This window comes from Sarcophilus harrisii, chromosome 2 (genome assembly GCF_902635505.1).
Source record: "Sarcophilus harrisii chromosome 2, mSarHar1.11, whole genome shotgun sequence".
Classification (NCBI taxonomy): Eukaryota; Metazoa; Chordata; class Mammalia; order Dasyuromorphia; family Dasyuridae; genus Sarcophilus; species Sarcophilus harrisii.
The window spans coordinates 352,652,618-352,679,041 of NC_045427.1; the positions used below are offsets into that span (position 1 = coordinate 352,652,618).

The window sequence follows — 26,424 nt, forward strand, 5'->3', positions numbered from 1 at the left end:
ACTTTCCTTTTCCTTTCAGAAACATTACAATATGTGCCTCGATATCTCCAAGAGACAGGTCAGAACCTTAAGGGATTACTCAGGAGCTAGTGAGTGTTATGAATGGGGTGGTAAGGAGGAGCAAGTACGGGGATAAAGGATGGGCTTTATAGGAAGTCAGAGCAGTGAAAGAACATCAAAGCTGGAAAGGGATAATAAAGTAATAAGGATACGGAATTGGAAAAATATTTGTGATTGTGTCTCAGATCTGCCACATCAGCCTTACAATTCTGGGAAAGTCACTCTCACAATTATCAGTTTCCTCAATTATAAAATAGAAATAATACATGGATTCTCTAATCTCACAGAATTGTTGTGAGGAAAGTACTTTCTAACCCTACAAAAGGAGTCAGATAGGACCAAAAATGACTGAAAATCTTTCTGTCTCTAACACTCCTTGGTTCAGTTCCTGTGCCACATCCTCCTATGACCACAGGAAGGCAACTGAGAGAATGAGGGGAATGAAGAATATGCTCCAAGGGTTAGATGAAGAAACTGAAACTATTCAGCCTGGAGAATATAAGGGATGGGGCACAATCACTGCCTCCAAGCAGTAGACAGAGGACTGGATATGTTTTGCTTGACTCAAGAAAGCAGAAGTGACTGGAAATTGTATGTGTATACACATAAATACATATATAAACATACACATACATACAGATAGGTATGTTATTATTGCTATTATTTTTATTATCTGAGCCAACCTTCTCATCTTACTAAAGAGGTAAGTAAATACCAGGAAGATGGCTTGCCCTGGGTCAGAGAGAAAGTTAGTGCTAGAATGGGATTTAAGAGTCCAGATAGCTTCAAGACTTGTCCTATGTAAGTATAGGCTGCCCATCATCAGAGTGGTCCCTACTTACCTGGAAAAATTATTGAAACTCTACCATTAGAATATCCTTTAGAGAATCACAGAAGCTCAGGGGTTGGCAATGACCTTGGAAGTCATTTTTCCTATGGGCTTAGAATTGCCCTCTCAACCTGTTCCCTTTAGGGCAATTTCCTAGAGTAAACATTTGCCAGTTATTTATATTTTAGTGTACCTGAAATGATCAGATCTCTTCTGAAACAGAGTTTAAAACAGTCAGTATTTGAGTTGGAAGAGGTTTAGAGCAGGCCTGGCTGTCTGTGTCCCTGGCAGTTCCTCAAAAAGGGAGAAGGTGGGAGGAAGGCCCCTTTATATGATGTTATCTCAGACAGAACATGGAGGATGGAAATGGAAAGCTGGGATCAATCCTTACCATCACTGGCTAAAAGCACAGCTCTATTCACCAGAATTTCCAGAGCTTCCCATAGCAGCAGGCTCGACTGTTGAGTGGGTTCCAGGTGCAGGAGACCTTGCAGGACAGAGAGTAATTGGACTGAGATGGGGGAGCAGCTGACCTAGAAGAGGAGGAGTCATGGTCAGAATCATTCCCCTTCCTCCTTCTCATGATTCCTTCTCCCCTCAGTGAGAAGAAGGAGACTTCTGCTCCAGCCTGGGTCAATCAGGTCCATTTCTTAGATCATGTCCAAGGCTAATGGTTCAAGGATTCAGATGACTATGTTCTACCTTCCCACCACCGTCCCAGTGTCTCCCCAACTTAAGTCCTTGCTGAGGCCAGAGAATCCCCAAATCTCAAAGCTAAAGGGGGTCTTATTCAACCTCTCCCCTAAGAGTGTTTCTGAAAGGATCACTTTATTTCTTCTTCCCCATGACAAAAAAGTCATTACCTTACTAAACAATCGAAATATCTATAAATATGAGAAAGATTTCCCTGTCATACTGAGCTTAAATTTGTCTCCTTTTAATTTCCCCATTTACTCCTAGGTCTTCCTTCTAAGGCTGACTAAAACAAGTTAATTTTTTTTTTGCAGGTGCCAGTCCTTCAATCTGAAGGCCTTTATTTGTATCCCTAGCACTTAGCAAAGAGACTAGAACATAGTACATATTTATTAAGTATTTATTGTATAATTTTGATTAACAATGTGGTTTAGTAGAACATTTGCTGTATTAAGTAACTGGAGGAGAGTTGAATTTGATTCCCAGACCTGCCATTAAATGAAGCAGTTGGTCTAAAAACTTTTAGAAATTAATTTTATTTATTTCATTAAATATTTCTCAAATGCATGTAAAATATATTTTAATTTGAATTCTAAATCCTTTCCTTCCTCTCACACCTCCCTTATACTTGAAAAGATAAGGACTTGGATTTTGATTATACAAGTGAGGGCATATCAAATATATTTCCGCATAGGGCTAAATAATCTTTAAGGCCCCTCTTAAGTCTTAACATTTATCCCATGTTCAATGAATCTTTCATCTCCCCAAAGCCTTATTTTCCAGGCTCCATACCCCTAACTGATTATTTTTTGCCTTCATATTTTCTCTTTCCATAGTAGCTGTTCTCCTGCAAGACACATTTGTCTGAGGCCTTCTTAAAATGTACTAACCAGAATTGGTTGCTATTTACACATAGTGCCCATTCCCAGATATGGCTGATCAAAACAGAAGGCACTGGGAATATATCTCCCTTATTTTGGATGATAAATCTGAACCAATTCAGTCTTTTTCCACATTTTTACCATCAACTCACTCCAAGGCTATTCTCTTGTAAGTCATCAACATTTAGAGCTAGAAGGGACCTTAAATTATTTCATTCCATCTTCATTTCCCTTCTCCCTCTCTCCCCCACTTCCAGCTTTATAAATGAGATTATCACAGCTCAGAGAGAATGATCTGCCCAAAGCCACACAAACATCAGAGTTAGGATTTGAATAGTAGTCCTCTAATTTGGGGGTATTAATGTCTGATAGTAGATATGGTACCAAGAAAAGACTACTCTCCCTGAGTTCAAATATGACCCCAGGTACTTAGTAGCTGTGTGACTCTGGGCAAATTACTTATCTCTATTTGCCTCAGTTTATTCATCTGTAAAATGAACTGGGGAAGGAAATGGCAAACCCCTCTAGTATCTCTGCCAAGAAAATCCCAAATGGAGTCGAGAAGCAATGGACATGACTGAAAGATGACTGAATTTCTAATTCTATAGGAAGTGTTTCTTCCTTTTATTCTATACTAATTCCCCTTTACCCTAAAGGCTACTTCCTTTTCTTCTTCCCTTGGATTCCCCAAACCCAGAGTCCATTCACTGTGACCCTGACCTTATTAAACAGTGTGGAGAAGACCTCCTGGTGATTGCTCATGTCAATCCCATCGAAGATTCTGAGCAGCTCCTCATCATCCTCAGACTTGGCTTCCTCAAAAGTGTCGCATTGGATCAGGAGGTCGGCATCCTCAATGTCTCTGCAGCAGGATGGAGAGTGGGAAGCAGAACTGAGAGAACAGGTGGCAGGAAAGGGGGGAGAGCAAGGGGAGAGATCTCGGCTCTAACCCACCCACTCAGCAACAGGATCTTCCTCCCCAGTGACCAAGAAGGTTGAGTAATTCCACACAAGCATCATACAGAGGGAGGAAAAAGTCCAGGCTTCTCCTGGGCTGCTTCAGGACAGCCTGCTACCAACTTACTGCTGTAATGGCACTCTGCAGCCACTGAAAATAATAAGTTCTCATATACAGGTGCTCAGGAAACGGGGCCTCTTTCATGGAGCTCTAGAAACAAGGTCACATAGAACCTCCAAGTCCATAAAAATCCACGTTTGATGTCTAGGTCCTCTCAGGGTTGCAGGACATTTGTATGATCATTTGTATATATTGTCTCCATGTTGGGGATTTATACCTTCCTACTTTTTGAATTCCCAGAGCTATACATGGAGGAGGAAGGGCTTATATAAATGCTTGTTTTTAATCAAATTGTCTTCCTATTATATTTTCAGCAGAGGTCAAACTCTGGAGGGCTAAATCTGTGTGTCTTCCAGTCTCTTCCCCTTGCTTCTTGACCTTTGCATAAAGCAGGTCACATAGGAAATGTTCAAGAAACAACTGACTGGCCTCTGGGATTGTTTTGGGTTGGACTCCTGCCTTTTTCAAACACGTTAGCCAACATGGGTTTATCAAGCACAGGTTATATCAGAGTAATCTCACTGCCTTTTCTGACTTGATTACTAGAATGATAGACTAGGGAACACTTTAGGTATCTCTGTATCTTGGCAAGGCCATTTGCCAAAATCTCTCATCCTAAGGAAACAAAATTAAGAGCTATCAACTAGATGATAACATACTCATATGGATCTGAACCTTATCAACAAGAGCCAATGAGTTATTATTAATAATATGACATTAAACTGGAAAGGGGTCAGGAAGGCAGTCAGTACAGTCTCTTGGTCTTGTGTTACGTGATGCTGTTATTAGTTTCCTGGATCTAAGACATTCTCCAATTACACAAAGGAGGGAGAGAGATTTAACATGTTGAATGGTAGCATCAAACCATAAAGCTATAATGATGGGTCAACTCTATTAAGATTATTTTTACTAAGGAAAAATGTCAATTAATTCCTATACCTGGATTGAAAAAACAGTACTAATAATAGTACAAATAATACATATTTGAATAAAAATAGTACAAATAATATATATTTGTACAAAAAAAGAGCTGGGAGTTTTACTGGACTGCAAGCTTAACAGTTTGACATATTTATCTTAGTCTGTGTGAATAGAGAAACAGTGCATCCAAAATAAGAGGGTTGAGGTTTGTTTGCCATACCTTACTCTTATCATACATATCTGGACTCCTGAGTTTAATCAGAATAAAGACAAAGTAAAGTGGGTAGATCAGAATGAAGGTGACCAAGATAAGGAAGAAAATGATGACCCAAATAGACTGGGGAAGAGAAGACCCAAACAGGACAGGAGAGCTGTCTTTCAGTGTCTCAAAGGCTGGCTAGTCTGACTGACACCAGAGGGCACAACTAAGAAATTATAGACAAAAGCTGCATTGGGAAGCAAGTTTCAATTTGAAAGAAGGAAAAATGTCCTATGAGTAAGAGCCATCCAAAAGAGAATGCCTTGGGCTATAAACCTAAGTTTCAAGGAGCAGCTGGATCACAGGATTACAGATTCAGAGCTGTGAAGGACCCTAAGGAAAGGAGTCCAATTTCTTCAATTATAAATGAGGAAACTAAGGCTCAGAGATATTAAATGACTTGCCCAGAGCTGTACCTGAGGCAGGCTTCTAACTCAGTTTTTTTTTTTTTTTTTTACTGATTCCTTTCCTCTGGTGATCACCCCCAACTTATCCTGTTTGCATCTTGTTTGTACATACTAATTTGTATGTTGTCTTTCTCATTAGTCTGTGAGCTCCCTGAGGGCAGGGAGCATTCTTTCCATTTTTTGTACCCTCAGAGTTCTGGGAACAAAATAGGTATTTATTTAAAAGATGTTAGTTGATTCCAGTCTTCAAAAGTAAGGCTTGCCCACCTTCCTTAGGGTCAGTCCACCATGGCACTCTGCCTTGTGGTGTCTCTCCTCTTTCCCCATGTCACAGGGCATCTCCCCTAGCTCCACTATGCTAACCCCACTTCTCCCCCTTACAGCTAACTAACTCTTCTGGGGTGCTGAGTCCCTTTCACAATTTAGTCTGCTGGCCAGGGGCCTGCCCCAACCTCATGGGGTACTCCCTTTCTACTGAGTAATTGTGAGTAAATGTCTTTCATATGCTCTCCCGACTCTAATCCATATTTACCATTCCCAGTGTCTACTATATTTCTTCATTTTGTCCTTAACTCTTCCCTAAATAAATCTATCTTTTGCCAAAGGGAAAAAAATAAGGCTCTATCTATTGTACCACTTAGTAGTCTAGTGGTAAAACACGGATAATTAAGGGGCACTGTTAAATCTGGATATGACCTATAAATTACTAGAACCTCTTCTATCCTTAAGAGGAGTATAAACGTGACTACTTGTAGGCAGGAGTCAATTCTAAATGGCTCAAGAGACCCAACTGTTAAGTTATCGGTTTGAGCATTTACAGCTTGGAAACTGGCAAACGTTATAAACCAGGGTTTTGATTTATTTTTTGTTGATTGTCTAGACATAAGAAAGTGATGGTTAAATTGTTACTAATACAGATTAAGCTTTAAAAGTGTGCCGTAGGACACAGGCCCAGTAGAGACACTGTTGGGTCAAAGGGTATGAACAGTTTTATAGTTCTTTGGGCATAGCTCCAAATTGCTCTCCTGAATGGTTGGCCAACCATTTCACAGCTCCAACAATATATTAGTGTCCCAGTTTTCCCACATTCCCTCCAATATTTATTATTATATTTTCCTGTTATCTTAGCTAATCTGATACCTTAGTGTTGTTTTAATTTGCATTTCTCTAATCAATAGTGATTTAGAGCATTTTTTATATGACTACAGATGGCTTTAATTTCATCTGAAAATTGTCTGTTCATATTCTTTGACAATTTATCAGTTGGGGAATGACTTGTATTCTTATAAATTTGTCATAGTTCTTTACAAATGAGACCTTTATCAGAAACACTGGCTGTAAAGATTTTTTTTCAGCTTTACACTTCCCCTTTAATTTTGTTTCTGTTGGCTTTGTTTATGCAAAAACTTTTAAATGTAATATAATCAAAGTTGTTCATTTTGCCTTTTATATTGTTCTCTAGTTGTTCTTTGAACATAAATTTCTTCCTTCTCCAAAGATCTGATTGGTGAATTATCACTTTTTTGGGCATCCTTTATGCCCAAAACATATACCCATTTTGATTTTTTTTGATATAGTGTGTGAGATGTAGGTTTATGTCAAGTTTCTAGACATTATTTTCCAGCAATTTTTGTCAAATAGGGAGTTCTTATTCCAGAAATAGGAGTTTGGGGATTTATCAAATACTAGATTACTATTGGCTTTGATTTCTGTGTCATGTGTGTCTAATCTATTTCACCGATCCACCACTCTATTTCTTAGCTAGTATCAAATGGTTTTGATGACTGCTGCTTTATAAGTTTTAGGTTTAACTTAAATACATTCCCTCTTCTGCCTAAGGTGAGTAGTTAAATATTTACTACCACACTTTTGCTTGAAGAGGACAATGTAGATGGATTTCATGAGATGGCAAAGAAATTTCTGAAGCTACTTCTAAGAGATTCTGACTCCACTCCAGTGAAGTGGAGTGAGGGGTAACTTATAATTAGGTGACCTAATATTGTATGACTAATTCAAACAATAGCTCAATTCAGATGGGGAGTCTGCATCGTCATGACATTGAGACTGATTCATCACTAAGTTTATTGGCAGAAGATGGACAGTCATGGATGGGTTGTGAACCCACATGGCTGGAGGGAACATTTATGATAATGAAAGCACAGATCCTTCTGAGATGGCATTTAGTCTTCCAATCCTCATCCTGGTGAGTTTAACAAATAAAAATGGGCTTGAGTTACAGCACAAACAGGGATGCATTGACGACTGCTCCGATCAGTTCTTAGAGCCAACTCTTAAATGTTAAGTATGGGCATTTGTACCTTGGAAATAAGCAAATGTTATAAATCGGTATTTGATTTATCAAGGCAGCCAGGTGGATAGTAAATAAAGTTCTGGGCCCAAAACCTAAGTTTGAATCCAGCCTCAGATCCTTACAAGCCAGGTGTCTTTGGGTTAGTCATTTTTACTGCTTTTTGCCTTAATTTCTTTAACTGTAAAATGTGGATAATAACCTTTGTTCTGAGGATCAAATAAGGTAATATTTATAAAGTGCTTACACAATGACTGGCATGTAATAAGTGTTATATAAATGTTAGTTTTTCGTATTTTTGTTGTTTATTGGTGATCTAGACTTAAGAAAGTGATGGAGAAAATGTTAATAATGGGAATTAAAATTAAAACCATGTTGAAGAGCTAGTTATTAAACATTTACCAGCAAACTCCTAATAAGGAATTTTATTTATTTTCTTATTTATTGAATTTGAGGGATTCTATATGTAATTAAGAAAATATGTCCTGGGGCAGATAGATGGTGCGGTTGATAGAGAACCATCCCTGAAGTTAGGAGGATCAGAGTTCAAATCCTAGCAGTGGGATCTTCAGCAAGTCACTTAACCCCAGCTGCCTTGCCAAAAAAAAAAAAAGAAAAAGAAAAAAAAGAAAAAAGAAAAAAGAAAAAGAAAAGAAAATACTTCCTAACAGCAAAGATTGTGTTGAATAATGACCAGCAGCAATATAGTAGAGTAGAATGAGCACTGGGACTTTACAGTCTGAGGACCTGGGTTCAAATCAAGTTATGTTACTTATTAGCATATGTATTACTTCACTTTTTTCTCTAGATCCTCATTTATAAAATGAGGAAGTTGGATTTAATTTCTAAGATCCTTTTCTTCCTATTTCAGTTCTAAATTTGTGATGCTATTATTCCTAATGGTACACATGGCACAGGTGCCAGGATACCCCCTGCTGGAGAGGCAAGGAAGAGCTGTCCAAAGACTCTTCCGTAGCCAATCTATCTGATGGAAATTTTGCACTGCCAGCTGTTTTGGAAGGGTATCAGTGAGAAGGGGATGGGGCAGGAAGGAAGCCTGAAGGGGATTTGGGGACAGACTCTTAAATTTGAAAGTGAATTGGGTTGAAGTCAGGAAGAGGGGTGAAGGATCAGGAAAATAGGAACTTACCTTAGTTTGGATAAAATATCCAGCAACTGGAGACCTGGGGAAATCAAACCAAAAGCAATTATTATATTTGTTACCTGAGATAGATCAGTGACTACCACTAGTTAAGGAGTATATTATCTTGCCTTGGCAGAGCAACAACAATAGATGAATACTGCTCTATCTTCATTTAATTGTTAGGAGAGATGGTAGGGAAAGTACTGTTATTCTGTGTGTGACAGATGAGGAAAATGCTACCCAAAGAAGGGAAGGAATTGTAGCAAGCTAAGAACAAAGACCGGACCTGAACCTGGTCATATATGTGTATATGTATATATGTATGAATATATATGTATATATACCCACACTTATTTGTCTCTATTGGTGACCATCTCTAGGGCAGGGTGAGAGGAGGAAATTTTAGAAAAGGAAAAAAAAATTACTTGATAATTTTGCTGTATATTTGAAAAGAATAGCAAATTGTGCATAATATTGCAGTTTCATGTGCAATCATCTTTTTATTGTACTATTGTTATGGAAATGTTTGTTTTTTCCATAAATTAAAAATAAAATAAATTTTAAAAAATCAGTGGGTCCAAAGAACTGAGTGCAAGCCAAGCTTTTTACTAGCCAAGCATTTACTAGCCATGTGCGCTTGGGCAAATCTCTTTCCTTCTCTGGACCCCTATTTCCTCATCTGTAAAATATCTGCACTTCCTTTTTTCCCTTTCAGGGCTGTTATGGTTCAAGTGCTTTGTAGACTTTGGGGGACTACAGAAATGGGGATGTATTTTTTTTATCATTGGGTAAGTGCCTAATTTCTCACTGAAGTTGGGTCAAGGCTTCCTTCCTGCCTTCAGCTTTTTCCTCAGGAAGGGAGGGGAAGGAGCAGAGCTAGTTACCGATGAACTCATTCCGGAGCTGAGTTCGGGCCCTGAGCTCCTCTGTGCCCAAGATGATGGCATTGATGACACTCAACAGCGTGATGATATAGGGAACGTTGTCTGTGTTGGAGAGCTCATTTATGATGACACTGAAGCGGTACTGCTGACTCTTGACCATCTAGGTATGAGGGACATAAGGGAGATAAGAAAGGGAGATCAAAGGGCTTGGCTGGGACCCATTCCCTCCCATGCCCAGATAGCCCTATTGGTGGTGGCTTGATGGAGTGACAGCCACTGTTCCTTAGGGTTTGGCCAAGGCTTCCAGTTCTAAGCCTTGCAGTAAGAATGGCTTTGTACTGACTCCACTGTGGGAGAGGAGCTGGAGCTACAAACCTAGGCTCCAACCTCAAAGAGTCTCTATAGAAGACTCTATTGACATTGTTAGGGGATCTTCAATTATGTCCTTCCCATCTTTCCCCTTAGATTAGGGTTCATTGAGGACAAAGCTGTGTTTCCCTCTCATATTAGGACAGAGGTTCGACTCTTTGCAGATTCTCCAATGGAAGGATGTAGCTTCTTTTTCTCTGGCTCTTCCCCCCCCCCCCCCCCCTCCGCCCCATTCCTTGTCCTGGGCTCTGTATGTAAGGCTGCTCAGCAATGGGATGTGTTTGTGAGTGATTGGGGATGGCGATGTCTTCTCCTGTTAGCACAGAATTCTAGGGAAGAGGTTCCCTGGCCTCTCGGTTCCAATATGTTCACCAGGATTCCTCTGGGAATTTTGTCTCAATTTTACCTTATAGTGGTCCAGGGCATCCAGAGTTTGCTTGTGACCCTCGGGGGAGTAGATAGAGAGAGCAGCTAACAGCTCAAACACTTGCTTTTTGACCATCACATTAGAAGTGTCCAGAGCTGCAGAGAGAAAGGAAATGAGAATGTGAAAGGTATTTTTTCTTCCCCAAATGCTATATTTACTGTCCCTCCAAACAATGAAATTTTCCTGGACTACCCCAATCAACAATGACCTTTCTCTGACTGGAACTTTTATAACATCTATAGTTATACAAAATCTCAGAAGGCTGTGGTTGGAGGGACTTTTAGAGATCACTGAGTATGTCTTATATAATAGATGAGGAACCACAGTCCAAGAAAAGGGTAGTGATTGACCCAGTTCACCATACCAGCCACATGATACTCTGTATTGTTTTCTAATTCTCTTCCGTCTTTTCTCTTCCTAAACCTCAAGTTCTTTGAGGATAGGGCTGGGTTGGGCCAGAGGAGGGCTTGCTCTTCCTGTCTCTTTGAACTCTGAGTTTCCTGACCATGGGGCCTAGGTTTGTTTCTCCAGTTCCTCTCCCACAATTGGGTCCACACAAAGTTGTTCTCACTGCAAGGCTTAGAACTGAAAGCCTTGGGCTTGGAATGAATCTTCAGGTCTATCTATTCTGTGTTCCTTCTTGAGGAACCAGCTTGCTCTGTCCGGGCATAAGCCCAGTCCCAGTCATCCAAGAGGCTTGACTCCAGAAGTCATAGTGCAGTTCTGGGAACTTAGCACCTTCACCCTCAGCCTGTTAGCTCAGGTTCCCTGGCTGTCAATACCAAGCCCACTCTAAGGATTTTTCTGTGAAAATTTTTCTCTTTCGGCTGGCACTTGTAAATATGTCTGGTTTTTTTCCCCTTCAAACTCAGCACCAACTGTTATTTTGATAGATGAAGGCTGGATACCCGGTTTTGTCTTCCCCCATCCCCACTGGCTGCAGGCACTTCAAATGTATGTGGGACTTTTTTCCCCCACCTGACCTGCTTTCTGAAACACTTAGGTGGAAAGAACAAGTCCTGAAGAGAAGTTAACAGAGCCAGGATACACCCACAGGCACTTGGGGTGTTTCTCTGTGTCACTTGCTAGATATCTTCCAACTTAGAGGAAGGGCCTTGGGGGAGGTCATCCAGAATGGGACCCTCCTTCCCTCAAGCTACCCTAAAACAGGGCTAGGGACCCAAATTTCATCAACATTCTGCATCTTTGATCTAGCTGTGAAAACTAACACGACTCCAATGGCTGAGAAGCCTCCCTGAGTCTTGGTTTTCCTTATCTATAAAATGATGGAATTGGACTGAATAATTCCCAAGGTCTGAAATTTTACATTCTGCTGGTTTTTTTCTGACTAATATGCTATATTATATGTCCTAAGATTCTTCCTTTTCTCAGCAGCAGCTAGGAGACACAGTGGGTATAGTGCTGGGTCTGGAGTTGGGAAGAGCTGAATTTGAGCTTAGCTTTGGAAACTTATTAGCTGTATGACCCATGGCAATTCACATAACCCCTGTTTCCTAAACTGTCAAATGGGGATAATAATAGCATCTCCCTCTCAGAGTTGTTGGGAAGCTAATAAGATAATCACTGCAAAGCATTTAGCACAGTTCCTGGCACATAGCAAACAATATATAAATATTTGCTATTATTATCATCAGATGTGGATATTGGGACATATCTGAATTCGAATCTGGTCCCAGATACTTAGTTATGTGTTCTTGGGCAAATCATGCTGCTCCTGCTTGCTTTGGTTTTCTCATCTGAAAAATGGGAATGATAATAATACCCCTCTCCCAGGACAGTTGTGAGAATAAGATGACAAAATATTTTGCAAAACTTAAAGGCCAATATAAATGTTAATGTTATACAACCCAGAACTTGCTCTCCAGATATTTAAATTCTTGTGAGGAAAAAGAATAAAACTGTGAAGCAGTTTGTAAACCTTAAAGCACCTAGATGAATTCTAGCTATTAGTACTTTCTAGATCTGATGTGGTTGACCTCGAAGTCAGAGAAAACACAGAGAAATTTAGAAATAAAGCCTTCTGACTGTGTCCTTGACTCTGCATTGCCTGTGACCATACATTACTAATACTGACAAAGAGTGATCTATTTGAAGAACTGCCTGATTGTCAAAAGCCAACTTCTAATCATGTTCCTCTCTTGCCCAAAAATCTTTTCTTAGCTCCCTATTGCTATGGGATAGAGCTGTGCCTCTGGAATAAAGCCATAGCTCCTTGGCTTTGTATTTGACACCCTTCATAACAAGGTCCCAAACCCAGTCAGAATTCCACTGTTTCTGTCTGTGCAGCATTGGACAAGAAAGACACTAATTCTCTCTGGGTTCTTCAAGTATAAGATAAATACCAGTGGATCACCAAAGTTTTTTCCCAGTTCTAAAATGTGATGATCCTATTATATTCTATGCGCACTCTCTATGCAGGGGTCCTCAAACTTTTTAAATAGGGGGCCAGTTCACTGTCCCTCAGACTGTTGGAGGGCAGGACTATAGTAAAAACAAAAACTTTGTAAAAAAAATAAAAAAATAAAACTTTGTTTTGTGGGCCTTTAAATAAAGAAACTTCATAGCCCTGGGTTAGGGGGATAAACGTCCTCAGCTGGCGCATCTGGCCCATGGGCCGTAGTTTGAGGACCCCTGTTATGCCATTTAAGTTGAGTGACTTGTCATTCCTTGAACACATTGCATTTTTCCACTTCTGGGACTTGACTGGTGCCATACCCTTGGCCTGGAGCACTCCTACACACAACCCTTCATTTAACTTTGCTGTCAAAATCCTATCAGTTCTTTCTGGCCCAGTTTAAGTGCTGCTTTCTCCAGGAAGTCTTCCCTGATCTCCCCCAGCTGGAGGTGATTTCTTCCCTAAGCCCACCTAACTTTAATGTAGAATGGCTATTATAGCTTGACTGGTAGTGCAGGATAGAGGAAGGAGCTCGAGGTTCTTATCTTCATCTGCCACTTTTTTAGATCTGGGAAAATCACTTACCCTCTTTCAGGTCATTTCTTCCTCTGTAAAATTAGGGACTGAACCCGATGCTCATAGTCCGTGCTTCTTCAATGACTAGGTTTATTTCTTATTCTGCCCCGCTCCATGAGTGGAGGCTAATTCTTTCCTCTCCCACAGATTCACAGATCCCCATAATTGGAATGAAGCATCTAGTCTCATTTGTACCTAACTAAGATTCTTCTTCAGCTTCTCTTACCTCCCCAGTGACGGGGAACTTGCCACATCCCAAGAGTGCGTTCCCTCTGGGGTAGCAGCTCTTCGGTCTATCTTATATTTAGAGCTGTCTAGAATTTTAGGGACATTGGACAATAATGGGGACTGAGCCCAGATACCAAGAGTAGAACAAAGATTATGACACTTAGAATTGGAAACCATTTCAAATGTCAAGTCTCAATCCTTATTATATTGAAGAAGAAGATGAAAGATAAGAAACTCATTTATATAGTGTTCTAACGTCTCCAGAGGGCTTTTTTTTTTTTTTTAAAAAGAAACTGAGGTCTACATAGGTCAAGATCAAAGGTATGTGTATATGTGTGTATATATATGCCTCCGGTCATATGTCTAGTTAGCGGCAGAGTGAGAATTTGAACCCAGAACCCTTGACCGTGAAGAAAACCGTCCCTTTTTTCCTCGACCACCACCACACTCTTCCCTCCCATGTTTGGCCCATTTGACTGCCCGGTTCCTCCCACGGCCTCGCCCCTCTCTGCCTGACCAGCCCCCCAGTGGCAGCTCTTACCCTCTGAGAGCTTGCACACATAGCCCTGGTCACTCAGGATGTACTCTATTCCCTGGTGGGCATTCATGATGGCCCGCACACAGCTGATGCACGTGAGCTGCAGCAAGGCGTCTGCGATTCTCGCCACCCCCCGGCCGGACAGCCGGGCCAAGGCCTCCAGCAGCAGATCGAGACCACTCTGCTCCAGGAACTGCACCAGCCAGCCATCATCACTGCTCTCCAGCCGCTTGCGCAATCCAGAGTAGTTGACCACAGAGGGCATCTGCAGGAGGCGGATGCAGAGCTCGGGCTCAGCATTCTCCAGGTTGGCCTCGGTGGGGTCCCCCTCCTGGGGTCCCAGCTTTTCCTTCAGGGCAGCCCATTTCTTCTGCACACCCTCTTTCCCTGACATCTTGCCAGCCTGGATAAGGAGGGAAACAAAAGGAAAAAAACAAATATATCAACACAGCATAGGTCCTTGGATCATTAATCAAAAGGCGGGAAAAATGGATCAGTCTAAGGAAACAACCCCACCCCATGAGAAAATAGACCCAGATTCCGGTTCCATTTTCTACCACTAACTTTGCAGTGTCATTGTGGGCAAATCACTTGACATCTGTGAATAACTGATTTTCATAACAGGACGGGTCCTTCAAGATCATCTAATTCAAACTCTTGGTTTTACTGAAGTCCAGATATGGAAGGAAAGAAGGAAACAAGAATTTACTTAGCACTCACTGTATGCCAGTCACTGTGTTAAATGCTCCTGAAGCAGTTATTTCTTTGAGATTCACAACAACCCTGGGAATTAGGTGCTGTTATTACCCCAATTTTACAATTGAGTCAACTGAGACAGGCAAAAGTTAAGTGACTAGGCCAGGGTGACACAGCTAAGAAATGTCTGAAAGCCTTCAAGTCTTCCCGACTCCTCTCAGAACTGGGCTAGGGTTCAGGAGTTTTGAATGTGATATCTGATGTTAAAACTGAATCAATGGAAAGTGATACCATCTCCCATCTCTAATCCTGGGCATAGGGATTCTAGCTCTCACTTTCCTATCAAGTTGCTGTGTGACTTTGGGCAAATTCCTTTCCTTTGCTGGAGCTTTATTTCTTAAAATGAAAGCAATGGACTAAACCATCTCTAAAATGTCACCCAGCTCTCCAGATACTCGACTCTATGAACTGATAGCCAACACCCATGGGAGTTCAGTTGTCCCCTAGTTGCTTTTAGAAACTGTTCATGGTGCTGCCATTATGCATTATCAAAGACTTGGTAAGATAAAAGTGCCCAATACATGACGGGAAATTTTCATGAATCTATAAAGGCATAAAAGTGGGAAAGGGGCTTAATATAATTTAGGGAATGGGAATGAAGTTGCCTTCCTAGATAGAAGAACATCAGTATCTGGGAAAAGGGAACACATACTTGCTTTTATTTGTGTCCTTAGAATGTAGAACAGTTCTTAGCACATAGTAGGCACTTAATAAATGCTTGCTGAATGACTATAGTTTTTAGATAAACTAATCTTAAACACTCATCATCCTGCTCCTACTCATTATTCTGGCAACCCATTTTTAGCATACCACTTCTATACCAGTGGGCACATATACAATGACAATGCCAGCAAATCCAGGGAAAGAATAGTTTATGATTCCTTTACAATCCTTTTCCTAAGTATGTCCCCTTCAACAAACATTAAGTGCTTATTTGGGCAGAGGAACTGATATAATCCCTATCCCCAAAGTGAATTCAAAGATCACTGCAGATGGTGATTGCCACCATGAAATTAAAAGATGCATGCTGTAGTTTTTAAATATTATTTTTTTTATTTCGTTTTTTCTTTGTAAGTCTGTTTTCTTTTGCAACATGGCTAATTTGAAAATATGTTTTCCATGACTTTACATGTATAATCTATATCAAATTGTTTGCCTTCTTAAAGTGGAAGACATGGGAGGAAATAGGGAAAGAGGAAAACTTTTTAAAAATTAATGTTAAAATTGTTCATATATGTAATTTGAAAAATATTAAAAATTTCAAAAAAATGCATGCTTCTTTGGATGGAAAGCTATGGAAAATCTGGATAGCATACTGAAAAAGCAGAGATGTCATCTTGTCAACAAAAATCTACATATTTAAGTTATGGTTTTTCCAGTAGCAATGCATGGCTGTCAGAATTGTACCATACAGAAAGTTGTCCCGCAGGCAGAATCAATGTTTTCAAATCATGATGCTGGAGAAGACTTTTGAAAATTCCTTGGACAGCAATAAGATCAAATCAGGCAATTCTTAAAGAAACTAATTTAGATTATTCATTGGAAGGTCAAATTCTGAAGCTTAACTACTTTGGCACATAATGAGAAAATGAGACTCATTGGAAAAGTGAAAGATTGAAGGTTAAAGGAAAAGGGGATGACAGATGATGACATCAATGGTGTCACAGAAATAATGAACATGAAGTTGGAGAGACTGGAAAAATAATGGTGGTTAAAAGGGCCTGGTATATTATGGGTCATAGGGTCACAAAGAGTGAGTTACAATTGATGACCAAACAACTACCCTCGAGTATCTAACAATGTAATTGCAAGGATTCAATATATCTTCAAATAAATTTAAAATAAGGTTAAAAAAAAGATAAAATAAAATTAACAAGGTCAAAGAAGGGATCTAGATAAAGTATTCTAGGAAAATGGGAAGGGAAAGTGACTGGAGATGGCCAGGGAGGGCTTCATGAAGGAGGTAGCTCATGAGTGAAACTTGGAAGGAAGAACATTAACAGGTAGAAACAAGGACAGACTGCACATTCCAGGACTAGGCAATGGCTAGCCTGTGCAAACAGGCAGAAACAGAAGAAAGCAAGATGAAACTGGGAGTAATCTAAAACGAATGAAAGGTATGTTGGGGCCAGAATGTGGAAGTCCTCCTGGAATGCTGGGCTGATAAGCTTGTATTGTTCCTATAAGCCACAAGGCACTGCTGAAGGGGCCTGTATATACTAAGGCACATATACCATGTGGGGCTGTCACTGAGTTTCCATATATCCTCAGGGAACCACTATAATAATCATTTTCCTGATCTGAGGTTTCTTTTATATTTTAGATTGTGAAAATGAATATTCACAAGCAAGGGTGGAGACCCATGAATGGAAAATCTGAAAAAGTCAGTAGAGCCTGGTGGAAAGAATATGGAATATAGATTCAAGAAGACTGGATTAGAATATTAGCTTTAGGGTGAAGGTCACTACTCATTTGCCTTTTCTGGGACTCAAGTTCTTTAACCACAATATAAGAAGGTATGACTAAATTGTCCCTGAGGTATTTTCTATCTGTAAATCAGTTGCCCCTTAATTGTAGTCTGATGACTGGTATGAGCCACATTGTCCCTTCTTCATCGTGGAGGATCATTCCCATTATTAACTGGCTCTCTCTGGGTCCATTTTGTCTCTAGCCTAGTGGCCCCTCAGTAGCACCTGGCTCACATGGCTGATGGGCTTGAGTCATCAAAAAGGAATGTCCTCATTCCTTGGAGGAGCTTGGCTCGGGCAGAGAACCAGGTGTTCTCATTGAAACTGGCCCTTCCCAGGGCTCTATTGTTAGAAGCAAGGAGAAATCAGGGCCTTAAAAGCAGGAAGATTTTTGTATCATACAATATGTTATTGATCAGAGCACTGCGCTCACCCAAAATAAGACTCTGGATCCAACCAGAGGCTTCTTTTCAAACCCCAGAAGGGAGGAGCTTCTTGGGCAGGGCCCAAGCATCAAGACAAAATCTGAAACAGCACTCCTTATCCACAGGGCTCCTGTGGGTCAAAGTCCAAAGGTAAAGGTGAGGAAAAACAAAAACCAATTTCCTGATCATTGCCTCCTTTCCCAAATTTTTAGAAGAGTTTAGAAGGATGGGGAGAGGGCCAAGGGGGAAAATTGCCTCCTTTTTCCAAGCCTTGGAAATCATTCCTAACATGATCCTTAAAGTTCCTTCTAATTTTAAAATCTCTTGGTTCTGCAAGTTTTTGCAGAGGTGAATGTTGAAAGCTATCTTTGCATGTATTTGGAAAAATAAAAAAGCTATTTTAAAAAAATCTCTGGGTTCTATGAAAACTCTACCTCCTCCATGAAAGCTTCCTATAGTGACCCTACTTACGAGTCACTTTAACAAAATCCCTTTTCTCAACCCCTAAGGATTTATGTGTGTAACCACAAGAAATAAAGTAGAATAATAGTTGAGCTAATATTTACTTATTTTTCCTACCTATGAGATGAGGCAAGAAGTGGGCCAGTCACATGGCCACAATATGACAGCAGCTGGACAGTTACAATTACAGTTACACTAAAAAGACTAGAGGGTGGTGTCTGGGACACTGAATAGAACCCAGAGTCAGGAACGGAGAAGTTATGAGTACAGATGGATTGTTTACCTAAGGGAGATCATGGTGTCATCGAGGACACAAAATCCACAAGGCTGGAGGGAAGGAGGGCAACATAAGGGAAAAAGCTGTTTTCTTTCTTTGCTGACCCCAAGGTTCTTAGGGAGTAGAGTTCTGTCTAATCTCAGCCAGCTGGCCCCTTAGTGTGGTCTTTCTGCCTGGGCAGGGAGTTAAGGATTGTTACTCAAGGCAATTCATATAGTCCATTCATTCTCCTCCCACAAATGTCTTCTATGACGAGTTTCAGAGTCCTCTTGTTATTTCTTCCAAACCAGCCCCCCCCCATTAATGTTCTTTTTTTGAGAAACTTTTGATTCCTGTATTCTCCCTCTACCCCCTCCATCAGCCTCCAAACTATCTGAACATGGGTACCAGGCTGCCTTCTCCATCTGCCCCAGCTTTCTTTGGTCACGAACATTCCTGACTCACAGGAAGTCTTTCCCCATCCTAAGCAACTGTGGGAGTAATTGGAGGACAAAAACCTACAGGTTCTGATTCCAGCAAAAAGTCACTATGTGACCTTATTCAAGTCCTTTCCCCTTCCCAGGTCTGAATCAGTAAAATGAGAGAAGCTGGGCTAGACAGCCTTTTACTGCTCCCAAGATTGGACTTTACTCTCATTGGTACTTATAGCCTTTTTTGAACTCTTAGGGAATTCTAATGTCTGGGTGGGTATCTTGATTCTCCAATCATAATATGAGCTTTCCAAGGGCAGGATCCAGAATCTTCTTCCACCTCACAGTGGAGCAGCTGGACAAATAAGTGGGACAGGGAGGATGGGATTCAGCCCATCGAGATTGGGTAATTGCCTCTGTGCAGGTGTGGAAGGGACACTCCAGTGAGTCTTCACATAATGCCTAAGGATCCCAGCTAGCATCTGATTGGTCTTTAGTACAGGCATGGGAGGGAAGGAGAAGTTCAACTCTGGTTTTTGTTTGTATATATTTTTTAAGTTCCTTAGAGCAATTCAGGTCAAAGGATTTTTCCCACGACTTCCATCTGATGTCTTGCTGCCAGTCCAATTTGATCCCCCTGATTATTTCAGGAAAATCCTGTCTAGTCTGTCTTTAATGCTCAGCGTTTTGCTGCAAGCAAAATGGTGACATCAGCAAAGGTCCTTTTTTGTTGTTTTAATAAAACAAATAGCCAAGCAAAATACAACACAAAAAAAAATCAACTGTAAATAACATGACCAAGTTTATTAAAAGAAAGGAAAGCTGAGTATTTTAAGAATACAAGGCGGGATCAAATACTGAGAACAGAAAGAGCCCTTGGACTTCTATGATCCAAATCATCTGAAGAGTTGGTCCCTTAGATAGTGTCACCTCAATATTTATTGAATTAGGAATTAAAACATCTTAATATTATTATAAAAATTTTTGACCTTGGGAGCTACTCTCTGAAACTGTCTTAGGGACTCCCAGGAGTTCCAGTCCTCTCCAAACTGAGAACCACCTACTTTAGTTTACTCTTCCCCCCTTCCCTGAGACAGATGGAGAGAGTGGATAGAGTGCAGGGCCTAGAGTCAGGAAGACATTACTTTGTCCAAAAACAGCTTCACACCATGCAAGCCATTTAACCTCTGTCTACATCAGCTTCCTCAGCTATGAAGAAAGGATAATAGTAGCCTGTGCTTTCCAAAATCTTGTGAGAAACAAATGAGATGATATTTGTAAACACTTAGTATATTGCCTGGCTTATTCCCTTCTTTCTTTCCCATTGTAGGGATTTCTTTGCACAGTATCTCTGATAGGAGCTATCACTTGGTCTTAAAACAACTGTGCTGTTTGGGGGTGGTGATGGTGGGGAGGGTGAGAGAAGCAGAATCTCCTCAATTCATTCTTCTCCAAGCCAGAAAGATCAGGAGTTTCCGGAACTTCCAAGGTGGGATTATAAGGTATTTTTATCTCCTCTATGAGCTCAAAATTTTGGCTGCCTAGCAACAAGCAAGGAGCAAAAGGCACATTGGAGATTTTCAAGACAGCCTTCCCATCCTTAAAGGTGGCAGTGGTGATAATGATGGCAGCAGCGGCAGCAGCCCCAGAGTGACAGGAATGACAGTAAGTGCTCTAACACGGAGGAAGCAAGTGAAGGAGGAAAGCTCTGGAGACAGACCAGTTGCATATGGCTGAACTGAGAGAGAGTTAGGAGGAGACTTTAGAAAGTCTGTAAGAGCTGCCTTTAAATAACCAAGAATCAGATCCAATGGAGAAAGTTTACAAGGAGACAGATTTTGGTTTAATATAAAGAAAATCTTTCTAAAAATAATAGATGTATAAAACTGGAATGGGTTGCTCAGGAAGTAATGAGCTCTCCATTGCTGGAGGGTTCAAGAGGAGACCAGTGATTAACATATGCTGGGGATTATAGGATGATATTATGAATGTGGATTTGGAAAGGACCCTCAGACACCATCTAATCTACCTCTCTTAATTTTACAAATGCAGATGCCCAGGGAAAATTCAGAGAAGTCAATCCATTTGCCTAATGTCATGCAGGTTAGTAAGTAGCATGGGTAGAAAATGATCTCAAGTCCTTTGACATCAAATCTAGCGGTGGAAAAGGAACTTCTCAGAAGCAGTTTGAACTAGATAATCTCAAAGGTCTGGGGAGAAAGGAAGAAGGAGGGTGGAGGGCATCCCATCTAAGGTAAAAAGAGTACACTAGACAAGAAGAGGCAAAGCTCATTCTGAAGATGCTCTCTACTCCCTAGGGACCCTTTATTACAAAGTTCCTATCAACTCTCATTCCACTAAGTGTCCTTTCAGGAAGCATCCTAAGCATCAGGAAATCAGGCACAAAGTTGCTGCTTGATGAACAAAGTAAGATCTTTGGAGAATTCTGGAATGAATCTGGACAATATTCTCTCTTCCTTTTGAAAGTTCCCTCAACAGTCACTAGCTTCCTAAGGGGAATGTCCTTTTCATAATTATGGCATGAATCTGGGTTCTAGTCCTGGCTTGGACCTACCATTCTCTGGACCTCAGTACATCAATCTGTAAAAAATGAGAGTAGATGTCCTTCTAGCTCTGATGTTCTCTGTGTTATGATTCCAGCTGGGGCCAGGAGAACGGGTGGGGAGATTTGTGGGGCAAGGACAAAGTGTTTATTTCCAGATCTAAGTTTGTCCCTAAGACAAACTCTGCTCAGGTTCAGCCCCTTCGGTATTGACTGGAGAGTCAGAAGCACCCTGGTTAGTTATCTTACTGCGGACTATGTGAACAAACATCCGATTCATGGCCCATCAGTACAGGAGCATTCTTGGCCCTGTGACAGTACTTTCAGAAAAACAGCTGCCCTGGCTCAGAGCCTGGAGCGCTGGCCTCTCCTTAACTGTTTATGTCACTGTTGCAAGGTTCTTCGAGTTTGAGTAAACCCGTAGTCTCCTCAGTATCCTGTGGTTCACGTGCTATTCCACCCAGGAAGTTAATCTTTCCAATCTGACCCCACCTGCTGGAGTCAGCCCCAGACTGGGACAGCCAAATGTGCCCAAAACAAAGGGAAATTGAGGGGAAAGGGCTCAATAAATATACAGATATTTGGATATAAGGGAAAGAACACTTATTTGAAAAGCAGGAGATCTGCTTTCCAATCAGTGGCAGGGTGAACAGAACACTGAAGCTGTGAGTTCAAATCCTCACTATTATTTGCTTAATTTTTTAATTAGCAGAATTCTATTTTTTTCCCTTCCATTCTACTAAAAAAGAAACAAAAACAATATCTTTGTAATCTCTCTCTCTATATATATATTCAAGCAAAACAAATCCTTTCACTGGTTATAGCCTATATATATGTCTCATTCTGCAGTGTCCATTACCTCTTTCGTCAGGAGCTATGTAGCACCATTCATGATTGATTCTCTAGAATAATGAATATCCATTGGAGCTAGGTGGTGAAATGGATAAAATTTAGGAGGTAGAATCTGGAAAACCTGAGTTCAAATCTAGCCCCAGACATTGTGACTTGGAGCAAATCACTTTAATAACACTGGGCTGCCTCAGTTTTTCCATCTGTAAAAGGGGAATAAAAAACCCTACTTCCTGCTAATAATTCCCCTGTTAATAAAAGGGATAGTAACACCTGTTGTGACAATCAGTCAAGAATAGTAGTTCTCAGCAATCATTGGATTCTCTGAGAAATATTTCTTGGGTCTTCTCCTTTGTTTCAAGGGTAGTAAAGTGCAAATCTGAAAGCTTGTTATATAAATGCTAATTATTATTACTGTTAAGACTTTCAAAATTGTTTGTATTATATTAGATAACTCACTTCTCTCTAAAACAAGGAATAATAACTCTTTCATTGCCTCTTTCATAAGAGAAGTTCTTTGTAATCTAGTAGGAGAACAAAATTAGTGACTGGTAGGATGATGATATCCCAGTAATATTTGTTTCTCTGAAACATTTTCCAGGGTCCTGTTTCTACAGAGGCGCAGATTGGTTCTGTCAACACTTTTGTCTGTCCCAAAACTGAACAGTATGCTAAGTGAACTGAATAAAGGGAGAGGGCTTAATACATGTGGAGCTTCCATCCAAACTGCTCAGGGCCTGGGTAAAATATGCACATTTAGGAAAGTTGTTATCGACTTCAATCAAGATGGATACCCACAGCCCCATCCCACACCCCTCCAGGGATGAAGCCTTGCTTTCCATGGAGCTGATTCTGCCCCATGGGTAGCCAAGAGAAGCCATCTGCATAAGCACTGAGGTTTTAAGTGAGGATGATCAGTTATGAAAGAAAAGGAGGAATCAGGGCTTACTTGGCTTGTGGACCCCTAATAATATTAAGTCTCACATCTGCACAGAGCTTTTCCATCTGTTCTCTTATCACAATCTCACAAGAGCAACAGGAAAGAGGCAGAACATGAGTTTGTTTCCCCTTTACAGGGAGGAAGGTGAAGTTCATAAAGGGGCAGGGACCACCCAAGCCCCCAGAGAGCTCTCCTTCCTCTAAGTCTTACATTCCTTGGTGGTTCCTTCCCCCACCTTTATTCCTGATTACATTCTTCCACTGACAACTGTTCCTCCTTAACCCCTATCCCCACCAAACACAAGAAACAAAATTCCCTCATTTTTCCTATCCCCAATCTTCTCTCAGACAAGCTAGATGCTCCTTGCACTAGTTCAATATATGTGTAGAGGGAAAAAACATATAAATGTGTGTGTGTGTGTGTGTGTGTGTGTGTGTGTATGAGATCTTATTAATTACTTAACTTTCAGTGCTAGATAGACATGAACCCACCCTAGGAGAGTTCTGGAGGAGACAGAAGATGGGGACCAGGGTCCAAGATGGGCAATGCATACAATCACTGATCTAGAACTGGCAAGGTAAGGCGAAAAGCCCTGAAACAAACATTTATTAAACATTTACTATGTGCTCTGCACTGTGATAAATGCTGGTTCCCATAAATACCAACAAATAAAACAAAAAGATAGTCTCTGCCTTTAATAAACTTTCAATCTAAGTGGGGAAAAACAATGTAGAAAAGGGAGCTGGAAGAGAAGAGAAAGGTTAGTATCCAAGTCCAGGAAGTCCAAAATGCACCTGGAAGAGGAGTGAACCTTATCGGTCATCTAGTCCAAATTCCATTTTTTGACAAAGAAGGTAAAAGAGGCCTAGAGAATATAAATCCCATTGATTCTACACATGTTAAGAGCTTACCATATTGTGAAATGTGCTAGGGTCAGAAAGATAAGAACAAAATATGGTTCCTGACCTCAAAGAGCTGAGGAATACATGAAAACAGGTAAGTAAACTGAGAATGATAATGTGAGATGGGAAAGCACTAATAAGTAGGGGGAATCAAGAAAATTTCCCTTCTACTGATTAAGTGCAGCACTTGGGAAGAATCTATATCTTATCCTAGTGAAAATAGAGAAATGTTGAGAATTCTTAAGGAAATGACATGGACAGACCTGTGCTTTAGGAAGATTATTTTGGCAGCTATGTGGAGGGGAATAGAAGGAAAGCAGGGAGAGTAAATAAAAAAGGAAGGGTGGATGAGGTGTGTGTGTGTTGTTATTTTTATTTCAGACACTGAGAATGATTATGCTCAAGGACCATTTAGGAGATGTTCAGCAGTCAGATGGTAAATCAGACAGGAAGACAAGTGAGAGACAAAATCTGCATGGTACAAATTTGGAAGTGATCACAGAAATGATTCCTGAACCTGAGAAAGACGATTGGGAAGGATGCTGGATTTGGTGACACAGGATCTGAGTCTGAAATTCTGCTGTTTTAAATTCAGCACTGAAGGGATGCCCATCAATTAGAGAATGGCTGAGTAAGGAGAATAATTTGTACAATAACAATATTGCAAAGATAAACAATTCTGAAAGTCTTAAAAACTCCAATCAATACAATGACCAATCATAATTCCAAAGAACTCGTGATGAAAGATGAAAAAGGATATCCACTTCCTGACTGAGAGGTGACGGACTCAGAGTGTAAACTAAGACATTATTTTTGGATATGTCTAATGTGGTTATTTGTTTTGCTTGATGATACATGTTTATAACAGGGAAATATTTTTGTCTTGTTTTCTTATTGAAGGGAGGTGGGAAGAAGTCAGATGTCATTTAAAATGCTTTTAAATTAATTTTTTAAAAAGAGGAGTACTGATAACCTTAGAAATAGTAGTTTCTATAATTGGAAGTAATACTGCAAGAGAAGTGAGCAGGGAGGTGAAAAAGTAAAAGTAATCAGTGCAGTTTAGCTGCAAAAGGGAGGAGTTATATATATTGCTAGAAGAGACTAGAGCAGATGGATTTTTTTTTAAAAGAAATTAGTCAATCAATCAGCAGGCAGTTATAGAATACCTACAATGTGCCAGAGACTGTGCTAGAAGCTGGAGATTCAAATATAAAGAATGAAACAATCTCTACAGAGAAGGAACGTAAATTCTAATGAGAGACTTTGGCATGTTTGTAGATAAGGAAGGAACCAGTAGACATGGATGGGCTGAGGATGACAGAAATGTGTGTGGAAAATTAGTGAGTTTACAATCTGCAGGAGAATGTAGGATGGGATGAGACCAAATGTACCTGTAAAAGGGTTGGCCTTTGCAAGGAAAATGTCAATTCTTTATCAGAGATTGGGGATAGGGATGAAAAATTGAGTGGAGAATGACGGGAAGAAGTCTGGGATGAAGAAAATGAGAAAAGAAGAGCTTTTCTAAAACATGCTCAACTTTCTCAGCTAATAAGAGGCAAGATCCTCAGCTGAGGAGTGGAGGTTTGGGAGACCTGATGAGGGAAGAGCAAGTTTTGAAAAGGTTTTATGGGGGGGGGGGTGATATTAGAAACCAATTAGGGAGAAATAAGAGAACTGCCTTGCTTCAATGAGGTCCAATGGAAGCTGGATAACAAATTTATAATGCATTTGATAAATAAGGTTATGAAATTTCTTCCAGCTTACTAAGCCACCCATGAATTACAGTAGTCAATGAGCTGGATGGTGGGAGTAACCCAGGAATAAGATTTGTTAAGAGATGAACAGTGATATGAACAGGAGGAAAGGGGATTTGAGAGCAGATGACAGTGTAGTTAAAAATGATTAAATACTGGATCAAGACTGGAAGTGAAGGAAGGGAAGGAAAGCCAGAGCAGTGATAATAGGAAATAGTAAGGGGCAGATAGATTGGAAATCTCCAGGAGTGAATAGGTTTAAGAGGGGTGAGACATGGGGAGAGGTGAAATGTTAATAGAAAGTCAGCGTTCTAAGGAAGGAAAAGTACTTTGGGGATAATGAGTTCTAGTGTATGACCACCCTTTTATATGACAATGCAGAATGAAGTAGTAGATCATGGAATTTGAGGAAGCTAAGGAATTAGAAGGATAGGGATTTTGAAGGAGAATCAAAATGAATGTTGATAGTCTCCTAGAATAAGGATTAAGGAGTGAGGTAGGAAAGGAAGGTAGAGGAAGAGGCAGAGAGGGAGAGAAGAGGAAGAGAGAGGGAGAGAGTGGGAGAAAGACAGAATGAATGAGAGAGGGAGAGAAAGACAG

General features: G+C 40.5%; 1 protein-coding gene and 1 long non-coding RNA gene across 6 annotated transcripts in view; one reads left to right on the forward strand and one right to left on the reverse strand.

Annotated features, from left to right (window-relative positions):
• The window catches only part of INF2 (inverted formin, FH2 and WH2 domain containing), a 78,869-nt gene that overhangs the window by 31,132 nt on the left and 21,313 nt on the right, over positions 1 to 26,424 (reverse strand). For all 4 annotated transcript variants that reach the window (XM_031953142.1, XM_031953143.1, XM_031953140.1 and 1 more), the window contains exons 2-7: positions 14,022 to 14,421; positions 10,240 to 10,355; positions 9,465 to 9,624; positions 8,587 to 8,620; positions 3,184 to 3,325; positions 1,281 to 1,422 (exon numbers count right to left, since the gene is read on the reverse strand). In XM_031953142.1, the coding sequence (XP_031809002.1) occupies positions 1,281 to 1,422; positions 3,184 to 3,325; positions 8,587 to 8,620; positions 9,465 to 9,624; positions 10,240 to 10,355; positions 14,022 to 14,412 (985 nt within the window). In that variant the 5' untranslated portion in view covers positions 14,413 to 14,421. The remainder of the gene's footprint in view (positions 1 to 1,280; positions 1,423 to 3,183; positions 3,326 to 8,586; positions 8,621 to 9,464; positions 9,625 to 10,239; positions 10,356 to 14,021; positions 14,422 to 26,424) is intronic.
• On the forward strand, positions 19,695 to 24,808 carry LOC111720939. Of its 2 annotated transcripts, XR_004232077.1 has the most exons (4): positions 19,695 to 20,481; positions 20,869 to 20,919; positions 23,638 to 23,745; positions 24,452 to 24,808. It is a non-coding gene; the product is annotated as an uncharacterized LOC111720939 (long non-coding RNA). The 2 variants fall into 2 exon arrangements; XR_004232076.1 differs by lacking the exon at positions 19,695 to 20,481 and having other exon boundaries at positions 20,535 to 20,919.